General features: G+C 41.1%; 1 protein-coding gene across 1 annotated transcript; it reads left to right on the forward strand.

Annotated features, from left to right (window-relative positions):
* Positions 1-429: 429 nt before the first annotated feature.
* On the forward strand, positions 430-20,076 carry LOC115656137. The gene is made up of 10 exons (XM_030572458.1): positions 430-453; positions 6,565-6,728; positions 9,679-9,791; positions 11,064-11,182; positions 13,523-13,741; positions 15,278-15,421; positions 15,648-15,811; positions 16,003-16,118; positions 17,615-17,730; positions 19,722-20,076. The coding sequence occupies exons 2-10, from the start codon at positions 6,630-6,632 to the stop codon at positions 20,063-20,065; spliced, it is 1,434 nt and encodes a 477-aa protein (XP_030428318.1). The 5' UTR covers positions 430-453; positions 6,565-6,629; the 3' UTR covers positions 20,066-20,076.
* Positions 20,077-20,637: the final 561 nt, after the last annotated feature.

Below are 20,637 nucleotides of genomic sequence, written 5' to 3' on the forward strand. Positions count from 1 at the left end.
TGGGGGCGGGGGGAGAGGGGGTAAAAGGAGCCTATATAAGAAAAAGACCCCAAAATTGGGACTGTCCCTATAAAATAGGGATATCTGCTCATCTCACCCCAAGTCCTGATTTTTCACACATCTGGCTAACCCCAGCCAAGCCCTGTGTGACATTCCAATCCTGGCTCGCTGCCCAGGAAGTGAGTTACTTTCACTTTCATTCCTCAGCAGGCAGGCAGCCAGCTGCCTCCTCTCCCCTCCCCTGCAGCACCTCACCCAACCCAGCCCTGAGGGAGGGGAGGGAGGAGAGAGAGAGGGGTGCTCCTGGGGAGGAGGGAGAAAGGAGGGGGTGCTCCATGGGGCTGGGGGGGAGAAGAGTGGATGTTATGGGGGACAACAAAGGATACTGGTTCCAGAGCCACAGAGCTTGCCTCACCTGACCTCAGCCGGGGGGGGGAAAGATCACACTCACAGGTGAGCTCCTTTCCCAACGCCCCCCCTTCCCAGAGACTCCAGCAGCCAATCCCATTCCTCAGACTGTGCTGCATTGGGCTCTCTCTAGGACCCAGCAGCCCTGCTTCTACACTGTCTGGACTGCCTGCAGCGTGGTGGCCCCAGGGAGAATGAGGCCCTAAGCCGCTGCCTATTCTGCCTATGCCTAAGGACGGCCCTGGCTGGCAGTAGATGAGGGTAGTGATAAATCACAATACATGCACCAATAAAACTAATAAATGGCAGTCAGGAATAACTGAAATAAATAACAGGCAAAGGAGTAATAAATCTTGAAAGTAACAATGCTTCGTAATAGATAACGATTATAATATAATCAATGATGCAGTTTAATTGATAATTTAATAAAAACATAATGATTAAGAGTGCATACAATAAATAAGCATATTTTAATACAGTCGGTATCATAGTATATAATAAATAGTATTAAAATAATTGAGCAAACATCATAAAGCCAAGAATACCCACCCCATAGTAAACAGATATATTAGTATTAAGCAAGCCATAAATATCCAAGAGAGTTTATATTTATATAGGGGAAAGGGAGAGGAACATTTGATATGATACAAGATTTGAAGGGAGAAAAGAGGTGTTTAAAAACTCACTTTATAAAATGCACCAAAAAAGGGTGATGATTTTAGCCAATAAAAAAAAGTAAGTCATAACAATTGCAAAAACAGAGAGTCTGTATCTGCCTCAGAGATAGAGAATGTGTGTCTATTTTGCAAATAATGTTCAAAGGTTTTAAGATTGTGAACCTATAAGCTGCTCCAGCACCTAAACGATTTTTTCAAGGTTGACAGAGGAATCATCTTTCTATCACTAAGCCATAGCCTCTCTAGTTATGAACATTCTATCCTCACACAAGGAATGTACCCAACCCACCACCCCTTATGTATTTATTTGCCTTATTTTTATAATACCACACCCCACTTACTTTTGTGTGCACCTTCAGAACCTTTATTTGGCTTCCGCTTCATATAGGAATTGTACAAATAAAATATTGGGGTGAGTTGCCCACTGTATTTTGCATAAGGAACTTAAAAAGTAAACAAAATTTGGCTTTCTTCATTAATGAAAAATAGACTGTCTTTCTGTGTGTCTGGACTATATCTGTTGTAAAGGGGCCTTGATCCTGATTAGGACCTCTGAGTACTATTGCAGTATAAGTATTTAATAGTAGTATGTATGATAAGTTCTTGAACTGAGGACCACATTTCTAGTTTAGTTCTTATGTCATTGTGGTAATGAGAACTTTAAACTATCAGTGGCTGTGATTTTGGATGGAGACTGTTGAGTGTATTGCCTAACTTAACTGAATGCAGTGGAAGTGTTGGTTACAGGTACTGTTACTCCCGCGGACTGTGGTTCTGAGTCTCAGTTCTCCGCTCAAAACAAAACTGAGCTTCCAGTCTGCATACTGTGATACAGTCTGGCTAGTGTGTACATTGTATGTGCTCCCAAATATTAGTGTATTTGAAAATTATAAATAAAACAAATGGCATAATTTACACCATGCAAGTAGATTTCTCCTCTGATACCAGCATAGCAGAACTTGATGCCAAGCCTGGTCCAGCTGCCCTTGGTGCAGGATCCATTTCCATTTAAATCCCATTGAAAAATGGCTGTGGCATGAAACCCCATATATGTTTTCTGAGAAAAGAATTTTCCCGTTGGTTTTCCTGTTTTACATTAATAGTTTTGCTTACAAGGAGCATTCAAAAATACTAAATTCAAAACAAATTTGTTGCCATGAAATTTGGAAGAATGGATTAAGATATGACATAAAACAGATTTTAAATAACTCTATTTTGAAAGTAGGGGTTTGATGAAGACTGAGGAGACTGTTTTCTGCAGAAGAGTCATTAATGAAAATTTGTTAAGATGATGAGTGCCCTCAATTCCGTTTGATTTCAGGGAGAGATGAGCATTGAACAATTGCATTATCAAGTTTTATTAAAAAATTAAACCTCGCCCCCCTCCCTATTATCATCTGCATGCATCAATTAAAGCATAACAGACAAGGTTACAAATAAAGTCCATGGAGGAATTGAGAATGGCTCTGTTGAGTCCTATGCTGGTGCCTTAACCACAGGACCATCCTTCCTCTTGCATTTAAGGGACAACTGCTTTAAAAATCTTGCTTTTATCAACTGTAGTATGGGACTTCCATCAAGCTAAGTGAAGATTGCTTTTACGTTGGAGCAATATACAATCGGATCTGGTCCATTTCTCTCCTTATGCATTGCTGAGTTACCCACAGGAATGATGTTTAGCATGCATTTTGAAGTGTGGTTTTACAATTAAAACTAGAGAAATACCACGTGAGTTGAGAACAAAACCAAACCTGAGCTGTTTCTCCTAATCTATTCCAAAGACATATTTACTAGCAGAAAAAGAGCTGTGATTTTGTCTGCTGACCATTCAGTTGAACTAATGTCATGAGATCAGACTAGAAGCAAAACAAGTAGCTTCACTGCATGTGTATGTAGGTGCACCTACAAAGAGCTCCTAGGTGGAGTCTGTTGTGGGCAAATGTCTCTGGGGAGTGCCTCCAGGACTCCTGCCTCTGAAAGAGCACAGCACGTATTCTCTCCTCTATGAGGCCAGCCTTCCTTTTTGTCCCCTTTGATGAAACTAGGCTAGGATTTTCAAACGAGCCTAAGAGAGCGAGGTAGAGGATTTGAGTGTCTTAATCTATAGGGCTCCTTTGAAAATTTCAGACCTAGCATTTAGCATGAGTGGGATTATGCCCTGATTTTTGCATGAGGGTGATGAAGGCCCCTTATACTCTTGTCCCTACTTGTTCTAGGCCCAGCCCCTTATTTATTCTGCTTGGCTTGGAGATTTATAATAGGATATAGAGCTCTTCACAGGTAGCAGCCACCCCAGCTTGGTAGGGGCTGCCTGTTTTCCATTTGATGGTTGGTACAGTGGCCTATTGAAAAAGAACTGGTGGTTTTCTCTGTTGGACATCCACATCAGAGAAATCTTCATCAAAACTGCCTGCCTTGTTGGCTGTTGAGTTATGGACTCAGTGAACATGGAGAATTAACTACCTTCTGGCCACTGTGGGAGTGCTTCCTGGTTATTGTTTGAGACACATGGAGGAGTAGTATGCAGGTGAGTTCGCACTCCCATTGCCCAGTGTGTGCCCCTTCGGTAGACAAATGTAAGATTTCAGGATCCCATTTGTGAACAGGATGCTTTCATGAGTATTGGTTGTGTATCAGCATTTTGTTGAACTCCAAATACATACACAATGAGAAACTTGAGCCTTGTTTCGTAAAAGATATCCAGTCTCAGCGATTAAGAAAACCCAAATTTATTATTTAACATTAAAGTCAAATGATTAAATGGAAATAATTTATCTTCAAAAGATTGTAAGTGCATTTTGCTTTGACTTGAAACTTCTTATAAAGCCCATTCGTTAGGATTCAGCAAATCATGATACCTAAGGGATAATGACGATTTGGGATGTACCCACTTTTTGATTGTTTAGAAGGTCCCTCTTTGGAAAATAAGCCTATTAAAATGTGATTATGGTCAGATCGCATTGCTCCTAAAGTGCTGTCTAAGTGCAGAATGTGGTTGTGGCTTTAAGAACCACTAGAACTGATCAGAATATTTTTGTCAAACTGTTGTTTCATAGAGGTCAAAACAAATGTTGTGGAAAGGTATAGATTTCAACTGAGTTTTCAATGGGAAGGTTTCTTTCTGAGGTCCAAGGTATTCTCTAATGACACACACACGAAAAAAAACCAGCAACCTGATCTTTTTCAATTCAAAGATGGGCATTTTTAACAGGAGTCCATTTTGTGAAAACACTGAAAGATTTTTTCAGTCTAGTGCAGAATGAAAATACATTTTGAAATGTTGAAAGTTGTTACAAAAGATTCTTGAGCCATCTCTAGTCATAACTAAAAGTCATTATTAGATAGGGGTTTGCTGGCCTATGTGACAGTTACCAATGGCAAATACCCACAGTAAAAACACAAAAGGCCTTCACAACTGACACCCTTCTTGACCCTCTCAGAGGGCAGGCTAAGGACAGACTAGGCAATGGTGGTTGAACTAGACCAGTGATACTCAGACTGAGGCTCACGAGCCGCAAGTGGCTATGTAAGGTGTCTCCTGCGGCTCTTGATATTTAACAAAGTGATTTAATTAAATTATTAACCAATTAAGCTGCTTTTACTATGTTGTTAACCAGTTGCAGTTGATAAAATAATAATACTTGGTCAGTAATTTTGTTGTGAGAATAATATATAATATATGTATAATTCATTGTTTCATTTACTATTTTATATTAACGTAGTATTAATATAATATATAATTATGATATATAATATATGTATTATAGTATTAATATATAATATTTCATTTAATATTTTATATATCCTATTATGGCTCTTTTGTGTAGCGTTGATCATTAATTTAGCCCCCCTAACCACTGAGGTCTGAGTATCACTGAAATAGACTCTTACCCCTTACGGTAGTCCTGCAAGTCAGAGTATAGACATGGTGGAGATGTGGTGTGAGGAGGAGAAAGGATGAAAAAGGAGGAGTCTTTAAGGATGTTTGTCCATATTTCACCGCAACTGAATTCACTCTTCAGGAAAAAAATGACAATGGTAAAATGACTCATATTTGCATGAGATTAGTAGTTTAATACTATCAGTTCTCATATTTACAGTACAGTGTGAACAGTAAAATAGACCAAACTGATCATTCAGATTGCCAAGAAGCTGTTTGCAGGAGGGAATAGGCTCATGTTTTACTGAGACGTCTGCCTGAAGGATGGGAAGAAATATATTTATTCTCTGTTTATTACAAGTTAGTCTAAATCAGCATCTGTTAAATTCATTTTGTATGGTTTTTCAGGAACATTGTGAAGTATAAATTATAAAATTTGGAAAGGTAAATAATTGAATATGGTAACCAAAGCAGGTGAGATCAGAGAAGTTATTTCTGTGTGTAAAATTTGTTCCATATTTGCAGCTAGGACAATATTTAAAAATGTAAAGAGTATTTTTAATTTTCCAGCCTTATCAAACCAATGAACAAATGCCATTGTTGCATGATCATGACAAAGGTTTCTTCTAGTGAGTGTTTTTCCCTTGTTCAACAAAAGAATAAGAATATCTTGTAGTAATTATAGGGACACTGTCAGAGTTAGGTTTTAAGCACAGCTTGATAATTGTCATATTTGATAGCATTGGCTCTAAGGATTCAGCCCACAGTGCTTTATTTATTCATTAATTTATCTTCTACATTCTAACTTGCTGTGTGCCTGGCTATGTAAGTGGAATGTACAACATGTATGAGTGTGTGTATTCACACATGCTCTTTGATTTGTCAAGTGCTTAGTAAGTCTGCTGCATCATGAAGTTTTGTGTTTAAATTGAGCACCTCAGCAAGAATGCTATGAGCTTTCAGACAGGAAACATGCCAGTGACAGACTATTAATTTTAAGGGAAAATACCTTCAAAGTGTCCCTTTTAAAATGAGGACATGGAAATGTTCATGTGTTCCTGTCATTGGTGGCACATCAGAGAGGCATGGGTTTGGAATAAGCATTAACTTTTTTAAATAGTGGAAAATAAAACTGCAGCCAAAATTAGTAGTTGAGCTATAAATACAAAAATGAGTGGGACGCAGGAAGTCTAGATCATTTGGGGGTGTTTGTGGATGGTTTGGTGGCATTTGGTTTTAACAGCAGTATTGCAAGTCACAGAGTGTTCATGCATTTATAAATCATTAAACTGTCAGACTCTTAGGAAGCTGTAGATTACAAAGCCTCATTATTAGGCCTTAAATCTGCAGTGGTCCCAGATATACAGTACAGAGGCGGCACTTTACAACTAATTAGGAAAAAACCATGAGCAGTTTGGAAATTAATAATTTACCAGGAACTAAACTGCATCTTTGTGTTTTCCCTAAATATAGACTTTTTTCAAAAAGCTTTGATAGGAAGTATAGCAAAAAAGCCTTTGTTCAGTTGAACATAAACATTTCTATCTGGGTAAGTTTTGCATATAGCAAGATAATGGTCTTGTTTTTAATTCCCTAAAGTCAAGTTGAGATTGAATTGTCCTGAAGCACCCTGCTGGCACTATTGGCAGGGGAATTGTTATTGCATGGAGAGGAGTCGCACTGGGACTTGGACTGAAGCATTGAGATACTGCAAACGATATCGAGATACAGAACTATTAAAAATCACTAATGCCTCAGAAAAGGTAAAGCTTGTGCCTTGTGTATCATTTTAAAGCTTGACTGCAAAGACCACTCATGCTGTTTTTATTTCTTGTCAATATTCTAGTCAGTATTTTTTCTACATGGTTGATTAATTTTACCTTTTTTCCCCACAACCTCAGAGTTACATTTCCATGTGTTGCCAGATGCTCTTATAATCTATATACAAGCTTTTCTCTACACATTTCTGTCAGTTACAGCCCCTGCTGTTCCTGTTTTGTGCTTTTCCTAACAATACTGTGTGACAGGTTCTGAACTGTGGTATGAGAGAACTACTGTAGCTTTGGACAACTGTTGTTTTCACATGTAAACTCTGTTGGGAGCTGAGTTCAGACCTTTGGGATGTGTCTGCACAGCAGCTGGGAGACAGACGTACTAGCTTTCCTCAAGCTAGCATGCCAAAAGTAGTAGTGCAGCCACAGGCAGCCTTAACTTCTGACATTTCCTGACTTTTGAGTGCTTGACTTGGCAACCTTAATTTGTTTAGTTTTTTAATATTATAACAGTAAACAATATTCAGTATTTCACAAGCATTTTATGCTTATAAGCACTATACAAGACAAATGATGCAAATTTACATATTAGTTATTGCATTTTCAAAATAGTCATAACCTTTAGCAGCTTCATGACAACTTCTCTCCAAAGATCTCAAGGCATTTTACAAACATTAATGAAGACTCCCAAATGAGGTACAGGGAGAAAAAGTGTAATTGCATGAACCTAAATTTAGGCACCTGAATAAACGGACTGATTTTCAAAAGTGCTGAACACCCACAGTCCACAGGAAGACAAGTCACTGATCTAGGTGCCTAAATATGGAGTTAAGTACCTGATCTTGGGTGTTGTAGTTGAAACTTTTGGCATACTGTCACATGGGGAGTCTGAGATCTTCAGGAACAGAATACAGAACTCCTGGCTTCCATATCTGGCCTCTAACTTCTCGGGGATGGTCCTTCCCTTCAAGGTTGTACCCAGGAGAATTATCTTCAGAATGGTACATAGGCCTTGATAAAAAATAGATTCAATGTGTGCTTAATTAATTGCATTCAGACAGCAGCTCAGTTAGCACCATGGTTGTGTGTAAGCTTGATGGGCACTTTGAGGGCCAGCAAATAATACAAATGCTGTTTAAAGAAGCACTAGAAAATCATTTCCACTAACAGCCCCTCTCAATCTATTGCATCATCTTCAGCACAAACGTAGTTCATTATGTGAAACAGTACCACTGAAACGTAGTCATGCTTGGCTAGCACAGGTTGATGAGGGCATGACACTTATCACTAACTTTCTCCATCCACCCACCTTCTCCATAATGATTGAACCTGCTTAGGAATTTGTGGCACCAGGAGTGTTGCTGCCAACTACTCACTCTGAATTTATTCCCCTCCCGTGTGCATTCCAGCTCTGTGACTCAAAATCAGACACAAACTTAAAGGAATGCCATATTTGCTGCAGAAGAGAGAAAAAAATAAATATTTCCAAGGAGCTGAGGGAATATTTCCTCTAAAATCAGATATAGGAAGTTTCTGATAACACCACAGAGTCCCTAAAGCACGCACTGTGGTTGCGTCAATGAAATGAGTCCCACAAGTACACTGTGTATAACCTTGCAGTATCTCCCCTGATCGTCTTGCTTTCAGATTGCATTGTTTATCAAATCTTGACCTGACCAAATCTGACAATGATTCTCCTTTCACTTACAAGTCTTCAAAAATAGTGCGGCTCCACTGACTTCATTGAGGTAAGTGCAGATTCTCACAGGGGAAAGTGACAGTGAAGAATCCGGTTCCTTTGCATACTGTATAACCTGACTCCTAGACAGAAATGATATGAATGAGAAAAGAATGTTACACAAAATGATTTAAAAAAAAAAGAAACAATAAACGAGTCGTTGTTTTTCCTTGTGCAGGCTTGTTAATTAAAAGCAGCAAAGAATCCTGTGGCACCTTATAGACTAACAGACGTATTGGAGCATGAGCTTTCGTGGGTGAATACCCACTTCCTCAGATGCATGAGGAAGTGGGTATTCACCCACGAAAGCTCATGCTCCAATACGTCCGTTAGTCTATAAGGTGCCACAGGATTCTTTGCTGCTTTTACAGATCCAGACTAACACGGCTACCCTCTGATGCTTGTTAATTAGTGATTTAAAAGATACTGTCGAGTTCTTCATGCCCTAGTATAGACTTATCTGCAACTACCTTTCTAGGGAATGACGTAGAGTTTGTAAGCTCTTCAGTAACTCTTGGACATGCTTCTTTTAAAACACGGATCCTTGCAAGGACAAGAAATTAATAAAACAAGTAGTACGTTGTCTTGTGAACTTGATACAAAAGCAAGCCTGTTTATGCAGCCTGTCTTGCACGCTGTTTTGTTGTCCAGGTACATATCTCTGCCTCTTCATCCAAATTAAATGCCTTTTTGTTCTGATGTTCAATAACTCTTTAAAAATCAAATATGGCTGGGTACAGATTGCACGCAGCTATTGATTAGTTTGCTGTTTTATGACGTTTACTACCAGCTGCACTATTTCCAGTTCTGGTGTTAAGTGAGTCAAATGCATATTGTATGTCACTGGGCCAGAGTCTGCTCTGTGCTACTGAGCAACCCTATTAACGTTAATTGAGTTGTTGGTGTATAACTAGGAATGGGATTTGGCCAAATGTGTATGTAAGACTGTGCTATCTAGTGGTTAGGAGAGTCACAACTTCTTGTTTTTCTTTACAGCTCAACCACTGATTCATTGTATGACCTCAAGCAAGTCACTTAAATTATCTGTGCCTCAGTTTCCACATCTGTAAAATAGGGATAATGTCTTTTTCTCAGGGTGGATATGAGAATTAGTGTCTGATATGCCTGAATTAAAAGCTGTTATACAAGTGCTAATTATTACTATACATAAATGTGTTTATAAAGAATTGATCATTTCCACAGAAATGGATTTTAGGGTTGCCTCTGAACAATTTCTGGATTGGATTAAATAATTTGGAAAATGTGACTAATTTTGCCTGGTCGGAAGGGACACTGGCAGACATAACAGCACCCTGGTAAGAAGCTGATTTGAGCAGTATTCATATTATCATATAAGTTCATTTGAGTGTGTAACATCATAGAAATGACTGTCAAGACAATTAGTATTTATTACCAAATTGCTATTATAGCTCATATTAATAAATTGGAAACAGCGCTATGTTTGCTAACTGATTTTTATAATATGTTGGATGCACTCTCACTTTCTTTAATTTTTTAAAATAATATTCAAATTTAGAAGATTTAAAAATATCATGAGCAGAAAATAAAAATCAGATTACATATTAGATAACTCCAATGAGGCAAAGTACAAAAGAAAATTCAATTGGATATGTCTTAAAATATGGACTTGCAACTGTTAGTCCAAATGCATAGACTAAAGTTTCTTTGCAAAGTTTCTGGGAACAGGAATGCAAGGAATCAAACTTAATAGAAAAAGAGGAATATAAAGAAATGGTGTCAAAGCCTTAATCCCATTTCAGTTTCTTTATGCCAGATAAAAAGGCCAAAGTAGTGTAGAAAGGTCTATAATCCTGGATCCGTCCAGGTGAGGATTCATCTAATACAGGAATTGACAAAATAGTCGTTAGGCTGCCTTTGAAGGACCCACTGACATGGCCAAGTCTAGGGGATGTGGTGGAAGTGAGAGGATTGAGACAAGCATGGGGCTACTGTTTCTTAGGTAGGATTCCATGGCTGTCAGATTATGCTGCGGGGGGGTGGGGGCGCCGTGGTGCTTCATCCTCTGTACCAGCTCAGGATTGGGAGGGTGCAAAAGTGAGTTAAGAACATCTTAGACCCCTATCTGCCTGGTCTGACACTCTGCAGAAGCACAGCACAGATTTGAGTAATAAGATTCTACCTCCCAGCAACATTGCAGTGGATCATATTTTATTTCTAAGACACTCCTGCAAAATTGGTCCCCATCTCTCCCCAGATATGAAGTAGGATACAATGAGATGTTTAAGGGAGAGAAGCCTATTTTAAAACTCAAATGCTTTACAGCAGAACACAAAGTTGAATGCCCAGGTGCAAAGAATGGAACCAAAACCTACATCAAATAGAGCTGATCAGTACTTATCAAATATCAAAATTTAAAAGGGAAATTTTGCTGAATTTTTTTTATAATTCCTCACCCCTCTGTCCTGCCTTTTCCCACCAAATATAGAGCAGAATTTTAAAAAAACCCTCAAAATTGAGGACTTTCTGTGTCATTGTAATGTAATTATTTCTCTAGATGTTTTCTTTAACAGTGACCCTTTTGTATTCTGTTAAAATTGAATGGAAAGGCTTTGGATGTCACGCACAGGCCAACCAAACAATGCGTATTGTGTGAAGATTTCCAACGGCATCTTGATTGCTCTGGACTGTAGTGCCAAGGCCCATTGGATCTGCAAGCGAAGTGTGGGTGAGAACTTACACTGCTTGTTTAACCAGTTGATGTCTAAATCAGGATTTCCATTTGCAGATGTACCCTTTAGGCCTCAGTCATACAAACTTTTACTCATGGGAGAGGTCCTTGCTTTTACAAGTAGTCCCTTTGAAGTCAGTGGAACTGCTCTCAGGAGTGAACGTTTGTAAGAGTAGGAACTTAGTACTCAAGGTTTGCATATACTAGGACGTTTTGCTGCTTTAACTAAGGCCTGATCTACACTAGAAAATTAGGTTGGTTTAACTGTATCAGTCAGGAATGTGAAAAATCCACATGCCTGAGCTGTGTAGTTAAACTGATCTAAACATCGAACCAGCTCCCCCGCATGGGGTCTCAAAATGGAAAATTATTTCCATATTCAGAAGTTGAGGGAAGTTTGCTTTGTCTACTTTTAATTTTTCCAGTCCAACAGAAAAGCCTTGTTACATGCAACCTTACTGTTCATTCCTGCACTACAATGTGCATTACTGTACACTCTGTCATGTAAAACCAGACCCTGGTAATGCTCAGATTGAAAAAAAAAAAATCACTCCTAGAGGACCAGCACATAGCCTATGCTACTTAAATCCCTACTGTGAGGACTTAAGTGGTGCATGGGTCTTGCATTAACACAGGGGTGAATTTCAACCAATGTGAAAAAGGAAGTGGGGGAACTCAAGTAATGCTGTTTGTGACGGGGTCTCTCAACATGCTGGCACCTCCTGCTGGCAAAGATGGCAGTTTTGTATAATTTTTGGTGGTGCCCAGAACAGGTCCAAGTGTCCCCTCCCACCATGGTGGGTGCCGGGGGAGGGGGCTGCCGTCACATGTCACCTCCTCCCCTGCTGCAGCTGCTGCCCCTCTCCGTAGCCTCATGGGGGATGGGTCTGCCCCTTGCCCAGCATGGGCCAGGAGTGGTGGCTGGGGGGGTGGGGCATGGATCACATGCTCAGACACTCACCCAAGCCCCAGCAGCTGCTCAGGTGAGGTCCAGACTCAGTCTCCCAAAAGCCTCCTCAGGTTCACCTCCTGGTGGGTGCCTGGGGAGGGCTGTCAATCGTGTGCGCCTCGTCCCCTCAGCCTGCCACCTGTGCTGCTTGCATTGTAGGCAGCGGCAGCCGCTGGCAGCGACGAGGGAGGGCAGTCACCCGCTTGAGGCAGGGACGCTCTGGGGCGTGGGGGAGGCACACGAGGGCTGCAGGTGGGGGACGCACACGGGGGTGAGGCCTGGCTCTGAACGTTGGTGGAGCCAGGCCCTGAATATTCCTGGAGCTTGGGCACCACGGGCTCATACACCTCGTTGTCCCTGCCTGCTGGCCATTTTGGGAATGAGTTCTGGGCAACGAGTGTGCCCTCTGCTGGTGGTGTCTCTCCCGTCCTAGTCTCCCCCTGAAGACCCACTGCAGTTCCAGTTTCACGCCTCTGTTCTGTGGCACGGCCCTCCTGTCATAATCTGGGTTCCACCTTCCAGGGGACTCCTTCCATAACAGTCTAGCCACTCCACAGCCTGGCTGCTGCTTCAGCAGTGAGTTGGGGGCAGACCCAGGCCCACCCACTACTCTGGGTCCCAGCCCAGGGACCCTGTAAATGACAGCTTCTCACTGACCCTCCTTTCTTTCTCCATCAGTCTGCCTCAATTCCCTGGACCACTTCCCCACAACCCCAACACCTTCAGCTCCTGCCTCTGGCTCCTTCACCCTCTTCCCAGGGCCTCAGGCTTGCAAGCTCTAGTAGCCCTGTTCGCAGTGCTAGTTCTGCAGCCCTCTAGGAAGCAGTCCCCTCACTTGGGCTTCCTGCAGCAGACTTCTTGCTTTGGCCTGCAGCTTCCTTTATATGGGCCAGCTGGGCCATGATTGGCTGGTCCTGCCACCTCCTAATTGGCTGCAGCCACCTCCCTAATTGGCTGTTTCCTTGCAGTCCTCCAGGCTGAGTTTAAACCCTTTTAGGGCCAGTGTGGGTCAGATGCCTCATCACACTGTTGCATAAGTTTGAGCTGGGGAATGCAACAAAGGCAGTATGCATGGTAAACCTTTAGAGAGCACAACAGTATCGATCTGATCGGAACCTGGGTTCATTGCTGTTTGTCACTCTTTTATCATGTTTCCTTGTTTAGATGAAATGGCAAGAAATTTTTTATGTTAACTCAGGAGTAGTGCACATGCCAGCTGCTGCCAGGGGGGAGAAAATGGAGAGCCAGGTTTTTTTGCCAGAGCACATTGCTGAGCTGTGCATTCTGGAGCATTGGCCCCAGGGCAGGTGTGGGTATCTGCATACATTCCATTTCAGGTGGTGACCTGCATTTTATTTTTCTTCCCATCTTCCTTCCCCCCTCACAAGATACTGAGCGGTATCAGGAACACAAAGGAAAGGTACTTCTCTCGCCACCAAGTATTCCATCACAAGTACATGCAGATTTGAATTCTGCTAAAGAAGCTTGCCTGGAGCTTAGGGAGAAATGCACAGGAATTTCTACATGGAATAATGCATATGCCCTTGCCAGGGGGACCGTATTGTTGAAAAGTGAGGAGAGCAATTCCTGTGCCTATGTAAAATCAGGTAAGTTGATTTATTAGAACAACCCACAGAGCAAATCCACTGCATCACATGACTACTTACATACTCTGAGTGAAATTCTGATCCATTGATGTTAATGGAACAGCTCCCATTGACTTTACTAGAGTCAGGATTTCACTCTCTGTCCCTCCTGCATCATATAGAATGGCAGAGAGACGCTGCTTCTGACGCCACTGTGATCTTAGTATTGACTGTTAGGATAACAGCAATGCTGTGGTTATGGCTACTTCCCAATATCTTATATTTTTCCCCTGAAAGTATGTCATATTCCCCAGTGTTGTATGATCATATAGCTGAAGACTTTGTGGGAATGACCATCCAAACTTTTGTGAGTTTCCTCAGTGAGACTCTGTTGGCCTGACAAGCTGCACACGAGTTATCAAAGTGTGAGAAAAAGACAGACTCCTCAGGTTTCTGTCAGGGGCAGGTATGAATTGCTCAGAACTGATTATGCACTGTGGAATTTAAAGTCATATTTTAACATAATTTGAATAAATTGTCCCTTTTCAACCTGAGCAGCTAGTTCCATTTGGAAGTAGAAGTTAGAATCATAAAATATCAGGGTTGGAAGGGACCTCAGGAGGTCAACTAGTCCAACTCCTTCCTCAAAGTAGGACCAATCCCCAAATCCTTAAATGGCCCCCTCAAGGATTGAATGCACAACCCTAGGTTTAGCAGATGAAATCTTGTTTATTTACCAAGAACGTACAAAGTGCTGCTCTGCTGAATGAAGGGGTAACCAAGAACAAGAGTGGCGGTTTCTTAGTTTACAGCCCCAGTCCCAAAAGTTCACTCTCAAGCTTTTTCCAGGGTCTGACTGTGCTCAAAACGCTTGGCCTTCTCTTGCTTTTGCCTCTGTCTCTCTCTCTCCCTTCTCACTTTCTGTGTGTTCTCTTACTCCCCACCACAAAACTCCCCCCAAAATCCAACACACCTGGTCACAATATGCAGTGGAACCCACCCACCTGGTGCTAGTTTCTGGGCAGATTCTATTAGGCCTTCTTTTAGGTATGGCCCTAATTGTTTATACAGCTATCTTAAGCGAAGGGAGTGTTCACACATCCATTTGAATGAGGTTCTAACTAAATGCATAACAAAGTTTCACCCAGCTCATAACAATATCGTTTTGTGTCTTATTATTGATGGTTGTTTGTATAAGGCAAATTTGCAGCATTTGGTTGAGACCCCAACAACTACACTGCCCTGCGGTGAGCACCATAACGCATTCTTTAAGGGGTGAACCATACCCTCACTCCTGGCTGGCCCTAGGGAGGCAGAGTTCCAGCCCTTTAGGCTCCTCAACCCTGCCTCCTTTCCACAATTAGCTTCCTGAAGGGAGAAAGCTTGTGGTAGCCCTTGTGTTCTCTGCATCAACCTTCCATAGGCTATCCTGGAGTGATGTCCCTTACTCCCTGCCTGACTGTAAGAGGTAGCCACAATCTCACTGTAAATTTGTATCATGACAGACTATGTGTCCCTGAAATGAATGAAAGTGCTGTTTTCTATTTTGTTTCTTAGATTGCTCCATGGGTTACTTCGGAAGGGATTGTTCCTCTGTGTGCAGTTTGTGTCACAACGATGATCTGTGCAATCCCTACACGGGAACTTGTGATGATTTCCATTTGTGCAATGTTCAGAGTGCACCTGCAGCCTGTGAGAGAGGTACGTAAACATAAGTGCTTTATATATGGTGGGTTTTCCTAATGCAGTACAAAAGTTTGAAGGTGAGCGATTGCCCTTGTTCTTGGCATAAGCAATGTTTCACGTGTTCATTCCTAGCAGTTATTTCCCTTTCCTCGGCATTTTGTCAGTGCTTAACTAATTCTCCTTTTGTCTGCTGTCAGTAATCAGGACCCTCGAGTATTATTGCTCCTTTGTATTTGACTAGCTATGAAAAGTTTGTGGTGCCCCCATTTTTCTGGTTGGTCGTATTGGAGTGGCAACTGTTACTACTTCGGCACAGAGGCCCCTGCCAGCTGGCTTCAAGCAAGGGAGAAGTGTAGAAGATACAGAAGTGCAGATCTGCTATGGATTGAGAGTCCAGAAGAAATGGTATTTTTTAGAATTGGTCGGGAAGTGTCAATGGAAAAAGAAAAATGTTACACACAAGTATTTTCCGTTGTTTGACATGCTGTAGTATTTATGCAATGTGGTCTTAAAAATATCAAATTTAGTAGTTCAGCCATTAGGCTGGAGAGCATCACTGTAAATAACTTGTTCATGCTTTCTTGTGTCATTAACAGAATTGGTTGTTCTCGGCAATTCCATCTGAAACCTTTTGGATTGGATTGAATAGCAGGCAGCAAGAGCCTATCTGGATTTGGTCAAATGGGAAGTCAGCTGCTAAAGAACTTGATTGGTAAAATAGTGCATGACCTTAACAGGCATTTTGAGGACCAGAATCTTAGCTGCTGTAAATTGGTGTAGCTCCACTGAGGTTAATAGAGCTATGCTGACTTACACCAGCTGAGACTCTGGACCATAATATCAGTTAAAGGCAAAACAGAATTTGTCACATTGAGACATTTCGGCATTATCATTGCACTGCAGTGTGAAGTGATGCCAAAGTTGCAACAGTTGCACATCCAAGAAAGAATGTATAACAGCTAGTGAAAATTTTTCAAATTAATTTGAAAAAGTCTGATTTTTTTTAATGAATTTTTCCTCATTTTGACCTGCTCTAAAATGCATCAATCTGGAATCATGTTATCAATGTACTGAAAAGCTGTAACAGATCTGGAAACTTCCATGAGACACTGCTGAGTTTGTGAACATTCCGTGCCTCAGAAATAGAATATATGCCATGGATGGAACCAAAGCATGCTGTGATAGCCAAAGCATGCAATTTACTTAAGTCCAAATGTGTCAACTCAGTCCCTTGAAATGTCTGGCAAAGAGCAAGAATGGGGGATGCCACAGAAAGCAGAAATAGAGGAAGCTTAATAAGATGTGTGGCTCATTCTGTTAATATAAATATATGGTGCCCAGTTGACCTTAATGCTGTAGAGACCAGACCCATCTCATCTGGCTTTTGCTTGAGTAGGAATCTAATGGGTTAGAATACTGGATAGTGTATTTTGGAAGGAACACGGATCTTCCCAGAGTCATAGAAACTGGTTTATTTCTTTCAAATGTTCTTTTTCCATCCTGAACAGCCAATGTGATTTATTGAATTGAGCTTGGGGCTGGGAATCAGGTGATTTGGATTCTATTTATGGTGCCTCTGCTGACTATGAATTGGGGCAAGTTACTGAATCTCTTTTTGCTTCACTTTCCCCATGTAAAATGAATAATATAATACATGCATACCTCTGTAAAGGGATCTGAGATAAGTGCCAAGTGTTCTTTAGCCCCTGGGTGGGGGCTGCGCTGGGGCATGGGGCTTTAGCTCTGCAGGGGGGGCACCAGGAATTGAGGCTTCAGTCCCATGGTGGGATGGGAGGAGCTCAGGGCTTCTGCCCCACAAGAGGTGCCAGGGCTCCTGCAGGTTTGAAAATATTTACCAGAGCTCCATTCCCAATGGCTCCAGCTGAATTTAAGCCCTGCTTATGGATCATGTGGGTCCTACTTATGTAATGTGGTACTTATGTAATACATAAGTCTTGTGTTCACCCTCTGCATAGGGGTTAATTTCACTCCTAGAACCTGATCCAGCACCCTTGGAAGTCAATGGAAAGACTTACAAGGATGTTTTGAGGATTAACTGATGTTTTGTAAAATACTTGGAAGTTGAGCAATATTGTTATGTAGGCCTATGTATTTAAATGGCCGTCCTAAAGCTTTAAAAAAGATAAACCTTGAGGGATACAAGTACTTCCAGTCTGAGATTCAGTTGTCATGTATTTTGTATTTCAGGTTATCCATAACTGGAAATCCATCTGGAAGATGTGCAGGTATCCAGCCAGCACCCAGAAGTATTTTAAAGTTTAACTGTGAAAATAAGTACAGATGGCTTTGTAAGAAAGCTGAATGTAAGTTGCAATAAAGGAGTTTAGGGAAACTTTTTCCAAACTTTCTAAATTTTTTCTAAACTTTTTGGGAACAAATTTTAAGTGTGAGAATAGGAAATAATACAAATTAATTATATAAAGCCTCTTTCCTGCAAACCCTGCCCAAGAGCTATTCAGTGTTTAAAATGACCATAGAGATTATTAGTGTATAGTATAAATTGTGGAAAATGGGGTTTAAAGACTGCAGGGTGGGAAAAAAATTACAGCATTTAGCTACAAGAGTAATACTAAGTTAGCGAGGAACCAGGAAACAGACAATGGAGGGAAGATTTGGAACTCGGTACGGTGGAGAGAGATATCAAGGTTCTAGATGGCGGGAGCTGCAGACGAGAAGGTTCTTTTACCAACACTAGCCAGAGAGGAAGAAGTGATAGAGACAAACCAATGGAGTGGGGTAGGGAGATGAGAGCAAAAGTCTTGTAAAACAGGGTAGCCTAAGTCCATGAAGAACAACAGTTGTCTGGATCCTCATCTGGTGTGAATGGGCATAGCCCCATTGAAGTAGTTGAAGCTGCGCCTAGATGCATAGTTTGGTATCAGCAGCTCAGCAATGATTTTCCACAGGGTTTTTTTAAGGATATTTTCATCATTAAAACTCAGTTTTTCCCCTCCCCAGTTTTCCTCCGTAAGCATAATTCTGTAATGATCTAAGGCAGTGGCTCTCAAACTTTTTTACTGGTGACCCCTATCACATAGCAAGACTCTGAGTGTGACCCCACCCTAGGGTGACCAGATGTCCTGATAAAATTGTGACTGAAGAGGCGAGTGGCAGGCAGGGAGGGTGAAGAGGTGAGGGGTGAGTGGCAGGTGGATTGGCGGGGGCGGTGAGGAGGTGAGCGGTGGGTGAGGGAATGAGAACTGATGCAGCAAGGCAGCAGGAGGCTGGGGAGGATGAGGAAGGGCATGGTGCGGGCGCGAGCGGGTGGGACCTGGGACAGAGTGGGGGCGGAGCCTGGGAGGATTTGGGGTGGACTGTTGGCAGGGCTGATGGCACCCCAATGTGTCCCTATATTTTAATGTTGTGATCTGGTCACGCTAGACCCCCCTTACAAAATTAAAAACACTTTTTTTATATATTTAACACCATTATAAATGCTGGAGGCAAAGCGGAGTTTGGGGTGGAGGTTGACAGCGCTCGACCCCCCATGTAATAACCTCGCAACTCCCTGAGGGATCCCGACCCCCAGTTTGAAAACTCCTGATCTAAGGTATCCTTACGGAGCTTCTTGTTTAGGTGGAATAGAATCTTCATTCTTCTCCTTGCACTAGGATTCACACTGCAGCTCACATACCTTTTGTGACCTTGCGCGTTGTGTTGTAGGCATGCTGTTAAGTGCAGTTATCTTTATGCCAAGAATGTAGTCCTGAGATGATGTGCAGGGGGAGACCTACTGGTTGCAGGCAGTCTGTGATGTTGTAGCGCATTAGTGATGGCAGTGCTATCTCAACTGATGGAAGGAGAAAAATGACATAACTTGGAACAAACTGACAAGGTTGTATAAAACGCTTGTGGCAAATTTGGAAAACCTCCATCTGAAGTTTTCTCATTTCATTCCAGTTACATAAAATGGATTTAATTTTTCAAAAATTCTTTGAACTCTCATGTCCTCTTGAAAATGGTTCTTTTGAGAAGCAAAACTCTCTACATTTTTTATATATTGAATTTCCAAATTCATAATTTAGTTGAGGTGAAGATCAGTTTGCACAATAAAACATGCACGTTCACCACTGTCTGGCACCTAATTTTGCTGTATAATTTGTCCATATAGTTCTGTGCATGCTTTTCTATGCACATTTTAGTAGCACATGTATGTACACACAAACTACAGGTTTCAGTAATTCCACACATCCAAATCTAAATGGTGTTTTGAAAATTTACCCTGTATGGTTTCCAAAAACATAGTTAATTTCATTGTATGGATTTGTTTTTCCTTTTCTTTTGTATTTTATAGCTCCACACATTTTTGATGTGTTTCTTAGTCGGTACCTGTCAAGACCATTTTCATCACACAAGATCTACAACTCCCTCCATAGTGCTAAGATAGACTGTTTGTATGACAGGAACTGCACAGGAGTAGTAAAAGTCTCACAGTATTTCAGAAGAATGGCAGGAATTGATGAAATCCACTTTGCTCCTTTTACTCCCTCAAGTGGTATTTCGTACGTAAAACGTGGTATGTGTCACACTCCAAGTACAAATTTGCTGCAGGTACAGAAAAATGATAGCTATGTGGTAAATTGCATTAACTTTTCACCTATATTGTCTCACCAGTCTATGGTGGTTAAAGCAAGTTGAAATATTTCATCAAAATTTGGCCAGTTTTGGAAAACTGAAATTTTTTTTTTGGCAAAAATACTTGTAGTTTTTAAAAAATTAGACTGTTTCTTGTTCTTTTGATTTTTTTGTTTGCGTTGCCAGTTTAACATGATCAATTACTCACGCAAAAGGCTTTTTTCAAAACAGAAATAATTTTTGAAAATTTTCCAATTTTGAAAATGACTTTTTCTACTTAAAAAATGTTATGAAAAATTTTGAAAACCCAAGGAGATGAAAAAATGTTCAAATCTGCAGAAATTATTTGCAGAAACTGAAAACATACTTCAAAGTCTTTGGCCCTTATTCTTTGCTCTGGTAGAAGAGTGTTGACTGCAATTTATGGTGCTGAAAGGGGTGCAAAGGTAATGGTAAGCTCCCTGCATTCTGGGGCTGCTCTGTGCTGAACTGGTCTCTTGATGAATGTTAGAGTAACCTGAAATCTGTTTTAACTAGGGCTGTCGATTAATAGTAGTTAACTCAGGCGATTAACTAAAAAAAATTATTCATGATTAATTGCAGTTTTAATCGCACTGTTAAACAATAGAATACCA

The sequence above is a fragment of the Gopherus evgoodei genome, chromosome 8 (assembly GCF_007399415.2).
Source record: "Gopherus evgoodei ecotype Sinaloan lineage chromosome 8, rGopEvg1_v1.p, whole genome shotgun sequence".
In the NCBI taxonomy this organism is placed as follows: domain Eukaryota; kingdom Metazoa; phylum Chordata; order Testudines; family Testudinidae; genus Gopherus; species Gopherus evgoodei.

Excerpts from the sequence above, each read along its gene's own strand:
- LOC115656137 (XM_030572458.1), top strand. The coding sequence starts at position 6,630 with ATGGAGAGGAGTCGCACTGGGACTTGGACTGAAGCATTGAGATACTGC. Across the intron at positions 13,742-15,277 it reads CTGTGCCTATGTAAAATCAG|ATTGCTCCATGGGTTACTTC; the intron begins GTAAGTTGATTT and ends TTTGTTTCTTAG. Across the intron at positions 16,119-17,614 it reads GCTGCTAAAGAACTTGATTG|GTTATCCATAACTGGAAATC; the intron begins GTAAAATAGTGC and ends TTTGTATTTCAG.